At 48.5% G+C, this 18,701-nt stretch overlaps 1 protein-coding gene across 1 annotated transcript in view; it reads right to left on the bottom strand.

Moving 5' to 3' along the window:
• STAB2 (stabilin 2) overlaps positions 1-18,701 on the bottom strand; it is a 136,051-nt gene that overhangs the window by 5,595 nt on the left and 111,755 nt on the right. The window contains exons 57-67 of the mRNA XM_070410924.1: positions 17,244-17,348; positions 16,205-16,312; positions 14,141-14,334; positions 12,581-12,722; positions 10,437-10,570; positions 7,914-8,079; positions 7,681-7,787; positions 5,818-5,937; positions 4,777-4,917; positions 3,134-3,241; positions 517-645 (exon numbers count right to left, since the gene is read on the bottom strand). Of these exons, the coding sequence (XP_070267025.1) occupies positions 517-645; positions 3,134-3,241; positions 4,777-4,917; positions 5,818-5,937; positions 7,681-7,787; positions 7,914-8,079; positions 10,437-10,570; positions 12,581-12,722; positions 14,141-14,334; positions 16,205-16,312; positions 17,244-17,348 (1,454 nt within the window). The remainder of the gene's footprint in view (positions 1-516; positions 646-3,133; positions 3,242-4,776; positions 4,918-5,817; positions 5,938-7,680; positions 7,788-7,913; positions 8,080-10,436; positions 10,571-12,580; positions 12,723-14,140; positions 14,335-16,204; positions 16,313-17,243; positions 17,349-18,701) is intronic.

Here is an 18,701-nt window from a genome sequence, read left to right as displayed (position 1 = left end):
ACCTTCTGGTTAATGGGTTGATGCTCAACCACTGAGCTGTGCCGACCGGGCTAAAAAATATATTTCAAAAAAATAGGGTGAAATGTGTTTCACTGGCTGCAGTAAGAGGCCCCACCACGTGGGTCACCAGCCCTGTCTCCCACCTCAGACTCAGCCTTGAAGCCCAAGCCAAGCCTGGTGGGTGCCTGTCTCGTGAACCCTCCAAGGGGAGCGTGCCTCCTGGGCCCTGGTGAATTTGCTTCCACGCCAGAGCCCTGGGTAGAAGCTTGAAGTGTCTGTGCTATTGGCGGCCCATCACCCTCTCACCAAACCCGGTCTCAGCCAGGAAGAGGGGCTGGGCACTCCGGCTGCTGCTGCTCTTAGGGGCAGAGACCCCAGCCTGGCGACAGGAAGTGTGTGCCAAGCACTCACCTGCTGTGAGCTCCGGGAAGCAGCCAGTCAGCTGAAGTAGCCCAGAGCCAGGGCTGGGCTGCAGAGGGGACCCCATCCCCGTGTTCCCATTTTTCTCCTTCTTACCTCGAAATGCTGGAAGCCAATTGTTCTCCGGTTTAGTCGGAAGTAGGAATATGCAGCCAAAGCGATGGCCCCGAGGACCAGGGTGACGGCAAAGAATATCCCTGTTCCCAAGCCAGCGTGGGCTGCAGTCTGAACACAGAAAGGGGAGGGTCGGTATGAAATCTGGTGACTTCCCAAAAGAGGCGTGTTCTGGAGCCCATCCCATTCCTGCGGGCCTGGGCGTCTTGGAGCAAGTTGGAATAGAATTAGTGATAAAATGGTTAACACGGATCTGCCCTTACTGCTGCCAGAGTCTAAGTCCCTTAGGTGAGAAACCCATTTAAACGTATAGTAGCCCAGAGAAATAGGGATAATCATTCTTGTTTCCATTTTTTAAATAACATCTTTATTTATTTTTTTGTTACTCCTCACCGAAGGAGATTCTTTCCATTGATTTTTAGAGAGAGTGGAAAGGAGGGGGAGAGACAGAGAGAGAAACATCCATGTGAGAGAGACACATCGATTGTTTGCCTCCCCTACGTGCCCTGGCCAGGCCTGGGGATCAAGCCTGCAACTGAGGTACGTGCCCTTGTTCAGAATAAAACCTGGGACCCTTCAGTTCGAGGGCCGATGCTCTATTCCAGTGATTCCCAAAGTGGGCGCTACCGCCCCCTGGTGGGCGCTGCAGCGATCCAGGGGGGGCGGTGATGGCCACAGGTGCATTTGTTTTAACTTTTTTTGTATTACCTTTCTATTCTGAGTTCAATAAATAGTTTCATAATTTCAAACTTCAATGTTTCTAATTTACACCTTTCTTTACTATATTTTACAAAAAAGGTAGAAACATTGATACATATATCTTTCTGTTTAATTGCTATTAAAATTAAAAAAAAATTAATTTCCAGGGGGCGCTGAGTAATATTTTTTCTGGAAAGGGGGCGGTAGGCCAAATAAGTTTGGGAGCCACTGCTCTATTCACTGAGCCAAGCCAGCTAGGGCCTTGTTTCCATTTTTACTAGGGGGAACTGAGGCACAGAGAGGTTAAGCACTTGCCCCTAATATCATGCAGCCAATGAGTGGTAGTGTTATCTTTGTAATTAGCTAGTTTATTAATAAAAGCAAGCAAGCAAAGGGAAGTCAGACATGGTAAGCATGGTCACCTGGGACGCTTCACCAGGAAACTGTAGCTTCACACAACATTGCTCCCCCAAGGGGACTAACACTCTCCCTTCCCCCATCCGGTACTGGATTGTTGCAGAGAGAAAGGGGAGATAGGCACATGCGCAGAAGTTGGTGGGGGGGGGGGAGGGGAGGGCAGGGAGGTGCTTGCCTGTCAGTCTAGCTTGGGGAACAATGGATTGGCGAAGGGGTGGACCCCATTGGAAGTGCACAACATCACGGAAAGTTAATTGGTTAGTTTGTATAAACTCCTGGTTAAAATCCCCAAAGAGTTCCCTGCCTCTTGTTCTCTCTGGCTCTGTGACCAGAGTTTGCCTATTCTCTCTCCATAGCCGCATGGCCGTAGCAGCCACATGGCCCATGGCCATGCTGACGCCCAGCAGGATGCTGGACTGTACCTTATGTATGTATGTATGTATGTATGCATGTATGTCTGTACTTTAATATGAAGCAGAAACTATGGGCAGTGGCCTTGATCCTGGCCGTGCTGAAGACAAAATTGGACTTCTTTCCATTGCGAAATGGACATAGATGGGACCTTGGAGGGGAACCCCCTTAAGTTGACATCATTAATAAAGCTTTCCATGCAGCCCTATCCCCCCATTGGGGTCTCAGGAATTCTTTTCCTCGAGGCCCCAAGAACTCCACTTCTACTGATAACAGTAGAGCTGGGATTTGGAGCTCATGCCCTTAACTGCTGTGCTATGGAACTTCCTAGCATCCAGCTCTGCTCACCCTCCCTGACACTTTTGAACAAAGTTAGGATACGAACACCAGCCACCAGACTGTTCCATAATATGTACTATGTGACAGGGGCTAGCCCAGCCGTGGGCAAACTACGGCCCACGGGCCGGATCCGGCCCGTTTGAAATGAATAAAACTAAAAAAAAAAAAAGACCGTACCCTTTTATGTAATGATGTTTACTTTGAATTTATATTAGTTCACACAAACACTCCATCCATGCTTTTGTTCCAGCCCTCCGGTCCAGTTTAAGAACCCATTGTGGCCCTTGAGTCAAAAAGTTTGCCCACCCTTGGGCTAGCCTCATTATTTTACATCAACTCATAGTCCTCCCAGGAACCCAGGGAGGAAGGCGTTATAACCCCATTTTGCAAGTAAGAAAAATGAGTTCAGAGGTGTTCTGGGACGTGTCCAAGGTCACACAGGTAGGAAGTGTAGGGGCTTAGGATTTCTCACTCTTCTCCTAGTCGTTTCTCCATTGGCCCACCCTGTCCCTTTTATTCAACAGATATTAATGGTGACAGGTGTGTTTCTAATGCACCGGAGTGGGGGTGGGATAACCAAGGGCCAGGCATCCTTGAGGCCAGCTGCCACGATTGGGGGAGACTCCTCCAGTCTCCAGCAGAGGGGGATGTGTGGGCTTCCAGCAACACTTTGCCTCTTGGAGAGTGGACATTGGGCTTCTCCTGGCCCCTCCCAGGAACCCTGGGTACTCACCACTGGGGCAGGAGGTGCTTTTAAAGGCCTGGAAATGATATGAATGATCCCATTGGAGGCAAAGATGTCCCACTGCAGGATGGCTCTTCCATCGACAAACCTGGTCTCCTAGGGAAATGAGAAGAGGGTTGATGAAGATTGATGGTCACCTGACTGGTTCTCCTCACATGGTGGCCCTTCTATGGAAGGAAGTTGTTCATTTTGCCTGAGATCTGGAAGCCTAGGTTTCAGGCATATCTTCATCAATAGGCAGCACAGGACTCCGCTCACCACCTGGCCAGCCCAGAACAATTAGTTGCCTTTGTGCAAACAACTTGATCCAAGAGCTGCAGAGAACCTGAGGAGTTATCTGTCCAGCCCCCTTGTCTGATAGGTGAGGGTGCAGGAGGAAAATGGCTTGTCCAAGATCACCCAGCTAGTAAGTGGCAAACCTCATGCTTCTGGTCTCCAGAGCCATTGCTCTGAGCATCACACCACACTGTGGAGAAGAAATGTTTAAGTGATCTTATCCCTTGCTGATCAAAGTGTGATCCATTGGCTTGTGGTGTGGCAATCACCCTAGAGTTCACTGGAAACGCAGAAGCTGAGGCCCACACTCCAACTCTTGGGTTACACCCTGCATTTTAATAAACCCACAAGTAGTTTACATGCCCGTTAAAATGTGAGAAGCACTGGTCTAAACTACTGATCTTCAATAATAGAAATCTTTTATTAAGTAACAATTAAAAATCATACTTATTTCACATTTGCTACATGTCAGGCACTATTGTCACACATCACAAGCCTTGAATCACTGAATCCCCACAAAAGCCTATGATTTGACATCATGGGTATCCTGGTCATTATTACCACCACCACCACCAGCACCAGCACTTCTAATATCAGGACCATCACTACCACCATCACCTCTACCAGTACTATCACCACTACCATGATCACCATCATCAACATAACCATCTCCATCACCATTAATATCATCACCACCACCATCACCACAACCACCACCACCACCATCATCCCCACCATCACCATCACCATCACCATCATCATCATCATCATCATCAACATAGCCATCACCATTACCATTAATATCATCACCACCACCATCATCATCAACATCAATACCATCACCATGATCACCATTGACAAAATAATATCACCATCACCATCAACATCACCAACACATCCCATCACCCCCATTTTTCATATGAGGAGATTGGGACACAGAGAAATTGGATGAATTGTCTACGTTCCTACAGCTAGCAAGTGGCAGAAGTAGTTTTCATAGTGGGCTCTCACTTGACTGTAAGGCTCTCATTTGACTTTAACACCTGGGATAGGCTGACAGTCTGACAGAAACAAAGGTGATGCATCAGACAGCATTTAAAGTGGTTTCATTTATAGTTCCTCATTACCTGCTTCTGAGGCCGGTGGTCACCAATGGCTTGTTTCCCAGGGGGTAGGGGTGGCCGACCAGTCAGTGTGGTGTGCTGTGGTGTGCAGCTAATACCATCCCCTCACTGAAGATGCAGGGTATACTTTCACATTAGAATAGTTGCCATCTATTAAGCACATTCTGTGTGCTAGGAGCTTTGCATGTATTATCTCCAGTTCTTCTAATAAGCCCAGAAGACTTTTCATACCGGTTGGCGCTGGTCCTGGCTGGAGGTGATGAGCAGCTGGCTTCCCAGCCTCGTCCGCAGGATGGTACCGTTGACAAGGTCATTGTAAAACAGCATGCTGACATTGGCGAAGTGGTGCTCGATGTCCCGCCCAGACAGAGTCTGAGAGAAAGAAGAAATGCAAAAATGGTCTTTAAAGGCCAAGCAATATTTTTCCTTTTTAATGATAATGACACAGAAAAAAAATATCACTTCTCATGGCCTTGGATTTTCTGCCTCACGTGGTGATCAGGAAAAGTCGTTTTTCACAGGCTGGGCTCTGCCAGAGTTTGCCCTCTAGCAAGGATGTGGCATTGAGAGCCATCTTTATGATCTACTAAGTGGAGCTTCCCAATGGCATCCTGGGAATAGTGGGTCTTGAATGGGTAACAAGTGGGTAGAGGAGTTACCCCACTCAACCCTAGGGGGTGGGAAGGGCCTGGGGCTGTCAGAGCCTGCAGGATAGCCAACTGTGGGAGGGCTGAATGAACACTGCCAGTCCCTCTGTGTGTCATGGGGTGACGAGGTTTGGTGTGGTGGATTGGTTGCATAAGTGGTCCTGGTTCTTCACCCCTCCCTGTATCCTTGCACTTTGTCATGCGTATAAATGTGAAGGCCTCCCACTCCGACTTTGGGCTCAGCTGTGTGATTTAATTGGGCCAGTGGCATGTTAGATAAGTGATCAGACAGGGGCTTGAAAAGTGCTAACAGGACCAGGCTTGCTCTCACCACATCCTGCTGTCTCCAGGAAAGCATGCCCGGCTAGCCAGCTGGAGGGTGAGAGCCCTGAGCAGCTGAGCCGCAGACCACCAGCCTAAATCATCCACCAGCCAGCCCATCTCAGACACATGAACAGGCCTGGCCAAGACCAGTTCTGCCAGCTGATCTGCAGATGTGAGAGCTGAATTAATGTGTAGCTACTGAGTTTTGGGGTCATCTGTGCATAGCTCTATCGTGTGGATGGAGAACTGATACTGTCTAGAAGAATTAGTCTCCAGGACAGACACCAGGGACCCGACTCACCTCGTTTTCCCTCAGCCCGCTGTTCTGTGGCACGAAGAGGGTGCCACGGATCGCCAGGTCAGTCAGGTGGTTCAGGAATGCCCGGCCTCTGGCCGAGCTGTTGGAGTAGGCCAGCACTTCCTGGGGAGGGGAAGGGAGTGATCAGAAGGAGAGGATCACATCACCACCTGGGAATATTCCTGATGTGAGCCCAACTCAGGCTGCCGCTTGGTCTGCCTGCACCTTGGCAGAGTTTCAGGAGCACTTGCTTCTTCTTCAGTGAATGCTATGGTCCTAAATCACAGCCACACCACAGACCATTCTCAACGGGGCGGACTGCACAGTCCTTGGAAACGTTAAGTCAAATCTTGAGTCTTCTGTTGTCAAAACCCTGCAACAGCCCCCACTTCACTCAGAGGAAAAGTCAAAGTCCTTACAATGATCCATGTAGCCAAACCTGGACACTGTGGCTCCTCAGACCCCATACCCAGCTTCCTCTAGCTCACTCTGCTCCAGCCACACTGGCTTTGCTGCTGCTCGACCTGCCTGGCATACTCCTGCTTTCACCCTGTGCCTGGCAGTTCCTTCTTCATGGGATGGTCTCCCCCAAATCTGCATGTCTCAAATGTCACCTTCTCTCTAGCATTCAATAGGATTTACTTGTTTACTCTGTTTATTATATTTGTGTATTTTCTTCACTAATATAGCTCAAGCACATAGTAAGTGCTCAATAAATACTTACTGAAAAAATTATGAGCAATCACACTACCCAGTTCAACTTAGCTACTGTGCAGATAGGACTACTACTGCCCAGAGAAATTAGTTTGCTGTAGGGCACATAGCCAGTGGGTTTTATTTTGACACTGTCTTTTCTCTGAAATGCTGTCATGAGACAAGCTCCCAGATAGCAGAAATGTTGGATTGGGTGATTATCTTTAGAGTACTTACAGTAACCCTGATTTTTAAACCAGTTAGATAGATACCGTTGGTCTGTGGACAAAGATTCACCATTTAGGGGTCCTTGGCTTAACTTCTGCCCTGATTCTGCAAGCTCCATATTTATGCATAGTCTACTCCCCTTGGCTGTGTCCATGACCTTGCTCAGCCTCAGTTTCTTTGTCTACAAAGTGGGGATAATAGCAGAAGTGAGCTCATAAAGTTGCATGAAGATTTCTTCCTTCTAACAAGGATTTATTGAGCACCTGCTCCACGCAAGCCACAAGGCAGAGAAAATCCTTCCCCTTACAGAGCTTACATTCTGCAAATTAGTGAAAGGGCTCAGTGCAGAGTAAATTCTCAGGAAATATTAGCTTTCTTGGGATTGTTGTTATTATTAGCTCAGATCTTTGATCAGGCAACCTCAAACCCTTCTCCAATGGGGGCTTTCTATTCATTGGACATAACTTGTAAACCATTGAAATGACTTTAAGTGCAGTGCAAAAGACAAGCTGACACCATGTGGATAGTTTGGCTCACTGTGTGATCACCAGGCAGGCCTAGCTCATTATGTCCCACCCTGTCCCTGAAGATCAGACTCTCAAGATGGCTCTAGATGCACACAGAGATAGTAATACCAGCTCACACCAAGACAGCACTCTCCATGTGATGGCCTCAGGTCTGAGTGCTTTACAAACATGAACTCATTTAATTATCACAATGACCTTATGAGGTTGGTGCTATCATTATCTCCATTTTACAGATGAGAAAACTGAGGCCCAGAGAAGAAAGTAACTTGAAGGTGATGCTACAAGTGGCAAACCCAAGCTTCAAATTCAGGCAATGTGGTCCAGTGCCCATGCTCCTAACCATGACTGTGAGCCTTTGCCTTCTGCTTTGAGGCAACCCCTCCTTCCCTGAGTGAAAACGAGCAGACACGGTACTTACCGTCAGGAAGTTTGTGAGTGAAGGGAAGGACATCAGGACCTGCAGTAGATTTCCACTGCACGAGAAGCCATCTCCTACGTAGCCCACCTTGCAGGTGCAGTTCACATCTGGAAGGCAAGAGCACATGGCAGGGACCTTAGCTGCCAACCTCACTCTTGAAAATTGGCTGGCCAGGCTGAGGATGGCTCACCAGCTGTGTGGTCTGGAATCGGAAGTGCAGCTGGGAGAGTTACCTTTCATCCGGTAGCAGAAGACATCCCACATTTCACTCTTGTTGTTTCTCGGTCCATAGTCCACTATCCCAACAACACCAGAGCCACAGTTTTGGGAGGCGTAAGCTGTGGGGTAGGCAACCCGCCCACTCTCAAGCCAGCCTGCCGAACAGATGTGGTACTTGGCCTGTAGGGACACAGATGTAGCTATGGGTCAGCTGCAACTTCATATTTGTTGTGGAGTCCTTTGGTTAATGCCTGATCCCCCCATCAGACTGTAAACTCAGGGGTTATGGCTCATTTTGCCACTTGTACCCCTCTGCCTGTAACGTAGTAGATGCTCATTAAGTTTCCGTTGATTGACCCATTGTATAGATAAAAGTGGTGCCCTCTCTTTCTTATAGGCTCCTGAGTCCTTCACACTCATTTTCCTTTTCTCTGCTCTTGAGAAAGGATTTGCTCTTAGCCATTTACTCCTGGTGAAAATTCTTCTGCTTATGGAGTGGCAGAACTCTGATCATCACCACTATCATTACTATCATCATCATCATCATCATCATCATCATCATCCTTACCATGTTCAACATCACCATTATCACCTTCATCATAACCATCATTATTACCATCATCACCATCATCATCACCATCACCATCTTCATCATCGTAACACAATGGGAGCTTATTCTGGGCCAGGTTCTGTTGCAAGGGCTTTTCATGCATCAACACCTTTAACCCTCACATCAACCCTTTGAGAGAAGAACTTTAAAAAATTCCCATATTTCCCAGCCAGTGTGGCTCAGTGCTTGAGCATTGGCCTATGAACCAGGAGGTCACGGTTTGATTTCCGGTCAGGGCACATGCCCGCATTATGGGCACAACCCCCCCGCCCCCCCGTGTGGGGCATGCAGCTGATCAGGAGGCAGCTGATCAACGATTCTCTCTCATCACTGATATTTCTATCTCTCTCCCTCTACCTTCTTCTCTGAAATCAGTAAAAAATATGTTTTTAAAAAACTTCCCTACCACATAACTGAGAAAATGGAGGCAAAAAGGAGTTAAGTGACTTGCTCCAAGTCCTACAGCCAGCAAATAGCAGAGCTGAGCTGCACACCCAGGCAGCCTCCTCCAGAGCTCTTAATTTTATTTTTTTCTTTTCTTTTTTTTTTTTAAATATATTTTATTGATTTTTTACAGAGAGGAAGGGAGAGAGATAGAGAGTCAGAAACACCCATGAGAGAGAAACATCGATCAGCCGCCTCCTGCACATCTCCTACTGGGGATGTGCCCGCAACCCAGGTACATGCCCTTGACCGGAATCGAACCTGGGACCTTTCAGTCCGCAGGCCAACGCTCTATCCACTGAGCCAAACCGGCTTCGGCAAGAGCCCTTAATTTTAAAAGCTGAGTTCCTACTGTGTGCCAGTCCCTGTGCCATTTCACCTTTAATCCTTATACAAACATGCCAAGTAGGACAGAGGTTTCAATGGCTTGATCCAAGGCCACACAACCAGCAATCAAGAGAGCAGAAATTCAGACCCTCCAAGATGCTGGGTCCTGCCATCAAAGGCTTTGTCAGGTCTGAGGAAAGGTAGAGAGACTGGGTATTGATGGAGGTTGGAGGAAGAGTTCTAATATTATGTCGTGTAGGACGTTGCCGCCTTTGCTCCCACTGAGCAATCACTAGGTAATTCCGAGGTGCTGGCCTTTCCAAATGTACAGGCTTCTGTCTTTTAAGGCCAGGGCTCCACTTCCCACCTGGCGGTGGCTGAGAGCTAGGCCATCCTCATTGACCCACTTCTCGGCCCCTTCAGACACAGGGAAATCCAGCTCATCCAGAGAAATTGGACTGCTTTGTGGATTCAGGGAGACACCAGGCTTGTGGTCATTGATGCCTTCCTGGGCTCCAGCTGTGAGATATGCACTCCCAGGCTGTGCGGCTGCTGGGGCAATTGAATGTCATGGTCAAGAACAGACTTTTGGCCCTCGCCGGTTTGGCTCAGTGGATAGAGCATCGGTCTGCGGACTGAGGGGTCCCGGGTTCGGTTCTGGTCAAGGGCATGTGCCTTGGTTGCAGGCACATCCCCAGTGGGGGTTGTGCAGGAGGCAGCTGATCGATGTTTCTCTCTCATCGATGTTTCTAACTCTCTATCCCTCTCCCTTCCTCTCTGTAAAAAATCAATAAAATATATATTTTTTTAAAAAAAGAACAGACTTTTGGAGTCAAGGCTACATTTGACCACTGGATCTTCCACTTCCTGGCTAGGTGACACTGGACACCTAACTTAACTTTTCAGAACCTCACTTGCCCAATCTGTACCTCCGGGCATGTTGTAAGGATGGACAGTAATGTCAATGAACCACCCCTCACAGTGCCTGACACATAGTAGACTCCCAGTGGCTGTGACACATTGTTATTGTAGCTCCAGGAGCTTCCTGCACTCCCCTCCAAGAAGGCAACAGCCAAAGTGTCCCCGTGGCAAGAAGAGCCTGTAGCTCCTCCCCAGCAGACCCTGCCGGCATGGTACCCACCCAATGGGGACCCACCTTCTGAGCATAGGAGAGCTGGTTGTAGGTCGCCATGGTGGCAGCTTCATTGGCACAGGCCTCTTGGGCTTTGTCAAAGGTCAGCTTATACTGGCCCAGAGGGGAGCGGAGATGGAACACCCCAACGGTGGTATCTAGATAGGGAAGGAGAGGAACCGCCCAGGTCAGTATTTCCGGCAAAGAACTTTGAAGAACGTTCAAAGCAGAAGGCCAGCTACCGAGTCTCTGTATGTGGAATCACCCATTTGTCCCTTTGCGTCTGGCTTATTTCATGTAGCATGTTTTTCAAGGTGTGATCATGTTGTAGCACGTGTCAGAGTTCCATTCCTTTTCAAAGCTGAATACTCTCCCGCTGTAGGGATAGGCTGCATTTTGTTTGCCCATTCATTTGGGGATGGGCATCTGGGTTGTTTCCGCCTTTTGGCTATTGTGAATAATGCTGCTGTGAACATGGGTGGACAGATATCTGTCTGAGTCTCTGGTTTCAGTGTTCCTCTATTCTTCTCTCTCATTTCAATTGGATTGTCAGCATGAGATAAATTACTGTCTTCTATCTTATTAGTTTTTTTTCCTGGTCTTATGAATTAAAAATTTTTTTCAAAAATTTTTAGAAATTTTTGAATTTCTCACTGAGAATGTCCTTCTAAGTGGACAATGTCATTATCCTATGTGTTTTCCCTGCTTTTATGCACCCTCTAGATCATCCCCAAATGATGTCGTAGGATGGACAGTAATGTTAACAAACCACCCCTCACAGTGCCTGATGCATAGTAGACCCCCAATGGTGTCTTAGGGCTTAATTTATGTTATGGACTGAATGTTTGTGTCCTCCTCCAATTCCTGTGTTGAAATCTTAACCTCAATGTGATGCTATTAGAAGGTGGGGCCTTTGGGAGGTAAGCAGGTCATGGGCGTGGAGCCCGCATGAATGGGCACAGCCTTTAAGAAAAGGACCACAGAGAGCTCCATTGTCCTTTCTGCCTTGTGAGGTCACAACGAGAAGTTGGCCGTCTGCAGCCTGGAAGACGGTCCTTACGAGAACCTACTGTGTTGGCTGGCACCCTGACCTTGGACTTCCTCCTCTAGAACTGGGAGGAATCAATTTCTGTTGTTAATGAGCCACCCAGTCTATGGTACTTTGTTGTAGCAGCTCGAATGGACTAAGACAGTACATAACAGGCCTTACGTCGATAGTTATTATTGAGATGCTAAGAACTGCCTCACTAAAGCAAACCCAACCCCGTCAGAGATGTCCGTTGGTCATAGGTGCAGTGGCCTGAATCACTTTCTGAGACAGAGCCCTCCTTGCCTTGGTTCAGAACTCGTCTGTGGGCCCTTCATGGCTTTCCTCCATCAGGTTTCAAAATGCCCTGTCAGCTGGGCCTCTGTACTTCGTTTTATGACACCTGTGGGGTTATTATAAGCCATCCACATCGTCCTTGGAAGTAGGTGGGCCTATGCCAAGCAATGTGCTACTATCCAAAGCACTTTGAGGAAATTGATTCTGCTCCTGGCAGCCACTTCCTCTTGGTTATTTAAACGCTTAATTATGCTTCTTTCCAGTTAAGGGTTGCAGGGATTGCTAAGCAACTTGAGGAAAGCAAGTATCAAGAAAATTCACGGTAGAGGACCTTTGAGCTCCTGTCTCATTCTCAAGGCTCAGGGTACAATTCTGAGTTTATTTGCCCCTCCACTCAGGGGTCCTGGGGCTCCAATTTTTTATGTTTTAAAAGGTTCATTAACTTGCCAATTTTTAAAAATCCTCCCTGGAGGATATTTTCTCTATTGATTTCCAGAGAGAGTGGAAGGGAAGGAAGGAGGGAGGGGGAGAGAGAGATATCACCAGGAGAGAAACGCATCAACTGGCTGCCTCCTGCACACACCTGGCGATGGAACCTGCAACCGAGGTATGCGCCCTTGATTGGGAATTGAACCCGTGACCCTTTGGCCTATGGGCTGACACTCAAACCACTGAGGCAAACCGGCCAGGGCAAGTTGTAAAATTTAACGCAGTTAAAATTTTTACTTTTTAAAAGTTAAATTGTTTTTCTTTTCCTCTTGCGCAGACCCTCCCCCCACCTCCCATCCCCTCCCACCGCCTGAAGACCAGGTGCTTTGGGCCCGCAGCCCCTCTCCACACTGACCCTGGAAGTGGAGGTCGGCACAGTGGGCATCGGCATGGCACTGCCCGTTGTCCTGCAGGCAGCGGTCGATGGGCAGCTGCTCCGGCTCACAGTCCACCCCGTCTCCGACGTAATGACTTTTACACTCACACTTGTGCCTGCCCTGTGGGGAGAACGGAAAGGTGAAAAACACCCCTGTCTGGGACCCAGGACCCCCTAGTGCTCTGCGGCCCACCATCCAGCATAAGAAATGTTCAGAAGGATCGAGAATATATGCCTCTCCTGTCCAGTGGGAAAGAAGTAACCGCCACGTCGTGTTTGTTCAGGATCATGATGAAATGCCGTCCTTTACATCTCAGCTCAGGGGAGCCTTCCTGACCCCTCAATAAGGCAGCTCCCATGCCTCTGCAGCACTGGCCAGGTCACGTTCTTTCTGACCCTCGGGGCGCCCCGAGAGTGTCTTGTGCATGAGTTCTGCACTGAGCACCGCCCCTCCCTCTGCTCGAATACAAGCACTTTATTGCGACATCCCTGGCACCTGCAACAGCACATAGGTGCTTGATGACCATTTGTTGAATCAGTGAATGATCTCAATTGATCCCACAACAATCCTATGGGATCTGCATTATTATGAGGCCCACTTTGCAAATGAGGAAACAAAGGCTCAGAGAGGTTAAGTAGCTAGCCTCAGGCCACACAGCGTGTAAGTCCGGGAGCTGGGACTCAAAAGCTGTCTGACTCTGAGTACATGTTATAACCACTGTGGACATTATCTCCCACCATCTTCTCTTCCCACCAGATAAACAGGGCTCCAGGCGCTGGTTCCATTCTAAAAAGACTTGAGGGCCTATCCGGTTTGGCTCAGTGGATAGAGCGTCGGCCTTTGGACCAAAGGGTCCCAGGTTTGATTCCGGTCAAGGGCACATGCCTGGATTGCGGGCTCGATCCCCGATAGGGGACGTGTAGGAGGCAGCCAATCAGTGATTCTCTTTCATTATTGATATTTCTATCTCTCTCTCCCTCTCCCTTCCTCTCTGAAATCAATAAAAATATATTTAAAAAAAGAGAAAAAAAGCAGAAGGTGGCCTGTTGTACCTGTTTTTTTTTTTTTTAAAATAAAAATAAAAATATAAATAAATTAATTAAAAGGCTCGAGGGAGTGCCCAAACCTGCATTTTCCTGCCACCTCTTACCAACTCTTTTTGTTTTAATAAACGTTTGAGTTTGGATAACTTTAGATGTACAGGAAAGTTGCAAAGATAGCAGAGAGAGTTTGTCCCATCTGCCCTCCACCAGCCTCCCCTAATGTTAACATCTTACGTCACCATGGTACACGGGTCAAAGCTAAGAAATCAGCACTGGTCCATTACTATGAACTAAACAATAGACTTCCTGTGGAGTTCACCAGTTTTTCCACGAAGGTCCTTTTCTGGCTTAGGATGCCGCCTTGCCCTTTGCTCGCCGACTTCACGAGAAGTAGACGAAGGTGGGAAAAAAGTGTAGAAAGAGGCCGAACGGGAAGCAGAGGGGAGAAGAGGCCGAGTGAGGCCCCAGAAGCTGATCTTGGGGAGACAGACTCACCGGGCTGGTCATCCTGCAGGTGGCATGCTCATGACACCCCCCGTTGAGGCCATCCGCACAGGGGTCTACCTCCGAGCAGCTGCGACCGTCCCCCTTGTAGCCCTTCGGGCAGCTGCAGGAGACCTTGGTGCCCTTCTGGGAGCACTTGGCGACCTTCGCACAGCCCCCGTTGTTCTGTTTGCAGAAATCCACCACTGCAAGAGCAGGGAGAGAGGGCTCATGAGCCACTGTCTGTGCAACGGGCTTCAGATTGGGCTGTGGGTCACCTCAGGGTCAGTGGCCCCAACATGTTGGCACCCTCTCCCCCCAGGCCCTGTGGCCTCTGTGTTAGCCTTTGCAAACCCTACTATCCTGTGGCTAATCCTCTCAAAGATCAGGCCTGACGACATCAGCCCACCTCTGCCCCTTGTCACATACTGCTAGCCTCCACTTGGGTAGCACTTTTCTGCATGAGTTTGGGTGTTTAATGTTAGGACAGTCATACGTGTATATGTGTGTGTAGAGTTAGCCCACTACGGAGGATGTGTGAGATAGACATGACCCCATTCTACAGATGAGCAAATTGAAACTCAGAGACCTTCACTGATCTGGTGAAGGCAAAAGAGCTAGAATGTGGCGGGGCTGGGCTGTAAACCCAGGTTGGTTTGACTCTGAAGCCTGTGCTGTCCCCACTGTTGTGCTGCCTCTTATCACCTTTGTTTTCACAATCCCCCAAATTTCAACCCAGTCACAGATTAGCTCTAGCCTCAGGAGTAGCTGGAAAGCCATCTGATTTCTCTTACCTGCCTTTTGGCCTAGAGTTGTTGCAGCCACTTGAGACCCTGAGAGAATGGACATTAGGACAAAGGCCTCCCCCTAAGGATGGTGGGGTAGAAAGACAGACCTGGGACTCTGCTGCCATTGTTGAGGGCTGAACCATTTCTGGACTGCCTTGTGGCAGATTACAAAACAGCAGGCATAGCCCTAGTTGGTTTGGCTAAGTGGGTAGAGCGTTGGACTGTGGACTGGAAGTACCTAGGTTCGATTCTGGTCAAGGGCGCCTGCTCAGGTTGCAGGCTCAATCCTCCAGTAGGGGGCATGCAGGAGGCAGCTGATCGATGATACTCTCTCATCATTGATGTTTCTCTCTCTCTTCCTTTCCCTTCCTCTCTGAAATCAATAAAGATTTATAAAACAAAACAAAACAAAAAAAACAGCAGGCATAGTGAGATCTCATTTTTTGTAAGGAAAGTTTCTATCTCTGTGAATAATTATTTGTGAAAAAAGAAAGTACCTGTGGCCAAGACTGTTCACTTCCCCTAGTACCTATTGTCTCCTTTATAGATTTTTAGTTGGGCTCATGGTTGCCCCATGAAAGACTGCATTTCCCAGGCTTCCTTGGTACTACATGTGATAGATAATGAGGCTACAACCAATGGGATAGAAGCAGACAGGATTTTAGCAACTAGTAGGTGTGCCCTTAAATCTCCTTCCTCCCTCTCTTGCTGCCTGGGATGTGTTTATGGTGGGAGCTATCTCAGGTCAGGCAACTGAATGATGGCAGAGCAACAAGATAGAAGGAGTCTGGGCTCCCAGATGACCTTTCAGAGTGATACCTCATGTTAGCCCTGGATGCCTCCATCCAAACTGTTCTATGAGATAAAAATAAACACCTAAACATCAGCCATATTTATGCCACCGTTCCTTTGGGTCTCCGTGTGGCTGAACCCATACCCTCACTACTAAATACAGACATTGCCATGTTCAGAGTGGTTCTTACTAAATAGTGGGAGTATGTGTAGTTTTAACTATTTTTTTTAATACTATAATGTATCTTCTGAATTTTTTGAAGACTGGAATACTCATAGAGTTAGAAAAAACACTACAAAATAAAGTGCAACACAGTCTGCAAAGCAATTTCAAACCATGACCTGGGGGGTGGGCAGGTCAGGTGTAAGCAAACCCATTAAAGAAACTGAGTCAGAGACAGGGTAGGTATTGCCAAGTGGCCCAGGTAGGAGGTAGAAGGGCCAGGATGGAGCCCGGACACTATGACTGTTTCCCACGTGCACAAATGGGACCCACCTGTGCACGTTATCCCGTCGCCTTCATAATTCAGGTTACACTCACACGTGTTGTTCTCCTTACAGGTGGCGTGAGCAGAACAAGGAGGTGTGCACACTGCAGGCAAAGCTGCAAAGAAAAAGGTCACCGTTCATCCTGTGTCATGGTGAGAAGAGGTGAGGCCCACTTAAGCTGTCTCCCCAAGACTCCCCTCTGGCTTGCCACTGTGTTTCACAAGTGTCCCCTCATCGCCGAGGAATGGGGTCATTTGCTAAGGTCCCTTCTAGCCTGGAGATCCCGAAATTCTGGAATCACTCCTTTATCTGAAAACATTATCTCTGCAATGTTAATCAGAGGGATGAAATGGCAGTGATTCACATGAGATACTTTAACCTTTATATTTCAGTTCTTCTGCCAGCAATAGGGCTCTCGGCACGAGGAGGCTCAGAAAACTGCTCAGTAAGGATCAAGATAATGATGACTTGATAAGGATGACAATGATAATGGCAGCTACTGTTTTTAAGAGCCCACGTACACCGGGCCCTTCAAAACCATGATCGCTGGCCCTCACAACAACCCTCCCCCCGACCCCCCTGCAAAATGTGAAACACACACTTCTTTTCAAAGGATGAGCACATCAAGGCTCAGAGCGGGCCACTGGTCTGGAAAGTAGCAGAATATGGAATCAGATCCAGGATTCCCGACTGTATTTCCTATGAAAGCACTCAGCCTTGGGGCCCAGGACCACGATCCCGGGGCCCATCCCTGCCCGATCCTGTATTCTTTGCCTGAGGTGGGTCCTCTGTGACTGCACAGGACTGCATGCTAGTTTCATGGGTTTGCATGAAATATGTTCATCTACGTTTCTTTCAAGTCACCACACCTCCTGAGGCCTGGGGCCACACATCCAAGTCAGCTTTTCATGTGGTGAAGGGAGCACCTGCTTTACTTCCTTTTTTTTTTTTTTTCAGGTGGTGCTCAGAGCCAACCTGACTTGGACGCTCAGGGCAGGGTTCCTGACCCCTGGTGCTGCTGGCAGCTGCTCACACCCATGACAGACCTGCCTGTGTGTCACAGAAGCGGCCGGTCCACCCAGCTTCACAGAGGCACTGTCCGGAGCCTGTGATCCCCTCATCACACTGTCCGTGGTCTGAGCAGCCACAGGCTGTAAAGCAAATTGTGATCAGTGATCAGTGATTAGGGATTGAAATCCAATCAACCAGCTCACTCGCCACCTGTTGGCTGCGTTGTTGGTGTGGGAGGCAGCCTGCTTGTGTCATAGTCACTCGCTCATTCACTCATCCATCCAGACATTCAAAAAACAACTGATTCAGTGGCTATCTTGGGGCAGACATGGTTGGGCAATGAGGTTACATCAGAAAACAGAACAGGAGAGGGAGAGAACCTTATCTGGGGCCCCCTAACAGAGAAATCTATTTAACAGTAAAATCTTCAAGATATGTACCAATTCTTTCACTTCTCGCCACCCCCAGCATTACCACAGCCCCAGACAATACCAGCTCTCACCTAGGTTGTGGCATTAGCTTCCCTAAAGGTGAACCTGCTTCTGTGCTTCTCTCCGGCAGTGTATGCTCCACAGGGCAGCTGAGCCATCCTTTCTAATCTGCTCCTGACACTCCTCCCTTCATAACCTTCCACTGGCCACCATCACACTCAGAGCAGATGCCATAGATCTTTCTTGGGCTAAGATGCCTCCATGTGACATGGCCCCTGGTGACCTGCAGATTTCATGCTTTCTTTTCTTCTTCCTCTGTGCTCACTCTGCTCAGCCACTCTGGCCTCTTTGCTGTTTGTTTCATGGCAAGCCTGCTCCTGCCTCAGGGCCTTTGCACTTGCTCATCTCTCTTTTACCATTCCCTGTACCTGCTTCTTTGTATTTATACCTTTACTAGAGGCCTGGTGCACCAAATAATGCACGGGTAGGGTTCCCTAGGCCTGGCCAGTGATCAGGGCCAATCTGTGGGGTGACTGGCAGGGCAATCAAGTGGGGGGCAGGGAGAGCCCCACTGGCACCCGCCTTGGCTGGCCTGGCGCTGCCCACTCACCAGCCCCATCTCCCACCACTGCCGCTGGTCTCCTTCTGCGGGATGACCAGTGGGGTGATAGGATGGGAGGAGGGCCCCCGCTGGCACTCGCCATAGCTGGGCTGGGCCAGCTCCTTTGTTGCTCCCTGGTGGTTCCACCATTCGGTCTATTTGCATATTAGACTTTTATTATATAGGATAACTATTTTTGTTTCTGCAGTTTTTATCTGTTTTCTCCCTTTGAATACACACCCTTTGAGAGCTGGGGCTTTGCCCCCTTCTACACCACTGTGTCCTTACAACTTAGAACAATTCCTGGCTGTTAAGCCTCTGAGTGCCTCAGTTTCCTCTTCTGCTAAGTGGGAATAACAACAGTACCCACCTCAAAGTGTTGCTGTGAGGTTTAAATGGTAAAATGGATCTGCCTGGCACATAGTAGGCACTCCATAAACTACTAGCTATCAGTATTCGTA

This window comes from Myotis yumanensis, unplaced genomic scaffold (genome assembly GCF_028538775.1).
Source record: "Myotis yumanensis isolate MYYU_CA2020_CCGP unplaced genomic scaffold, mMyoYum1.0.hap1 SCAF_3, whole genome shotgun sequence".
Classification (NCBI taxonomy): domain Eukaryota; kingdom Metazoa; phylum Chordata; class Mammalia; order Chiroptera; family Vespertilionidae; genus Myotis; species Myotis yumanensis.
The sequence above is the reverse complement of the archived record's forward strand: the minus strand, read 5'-3'. Positions and strand labels throughout refer to the sequence as shown.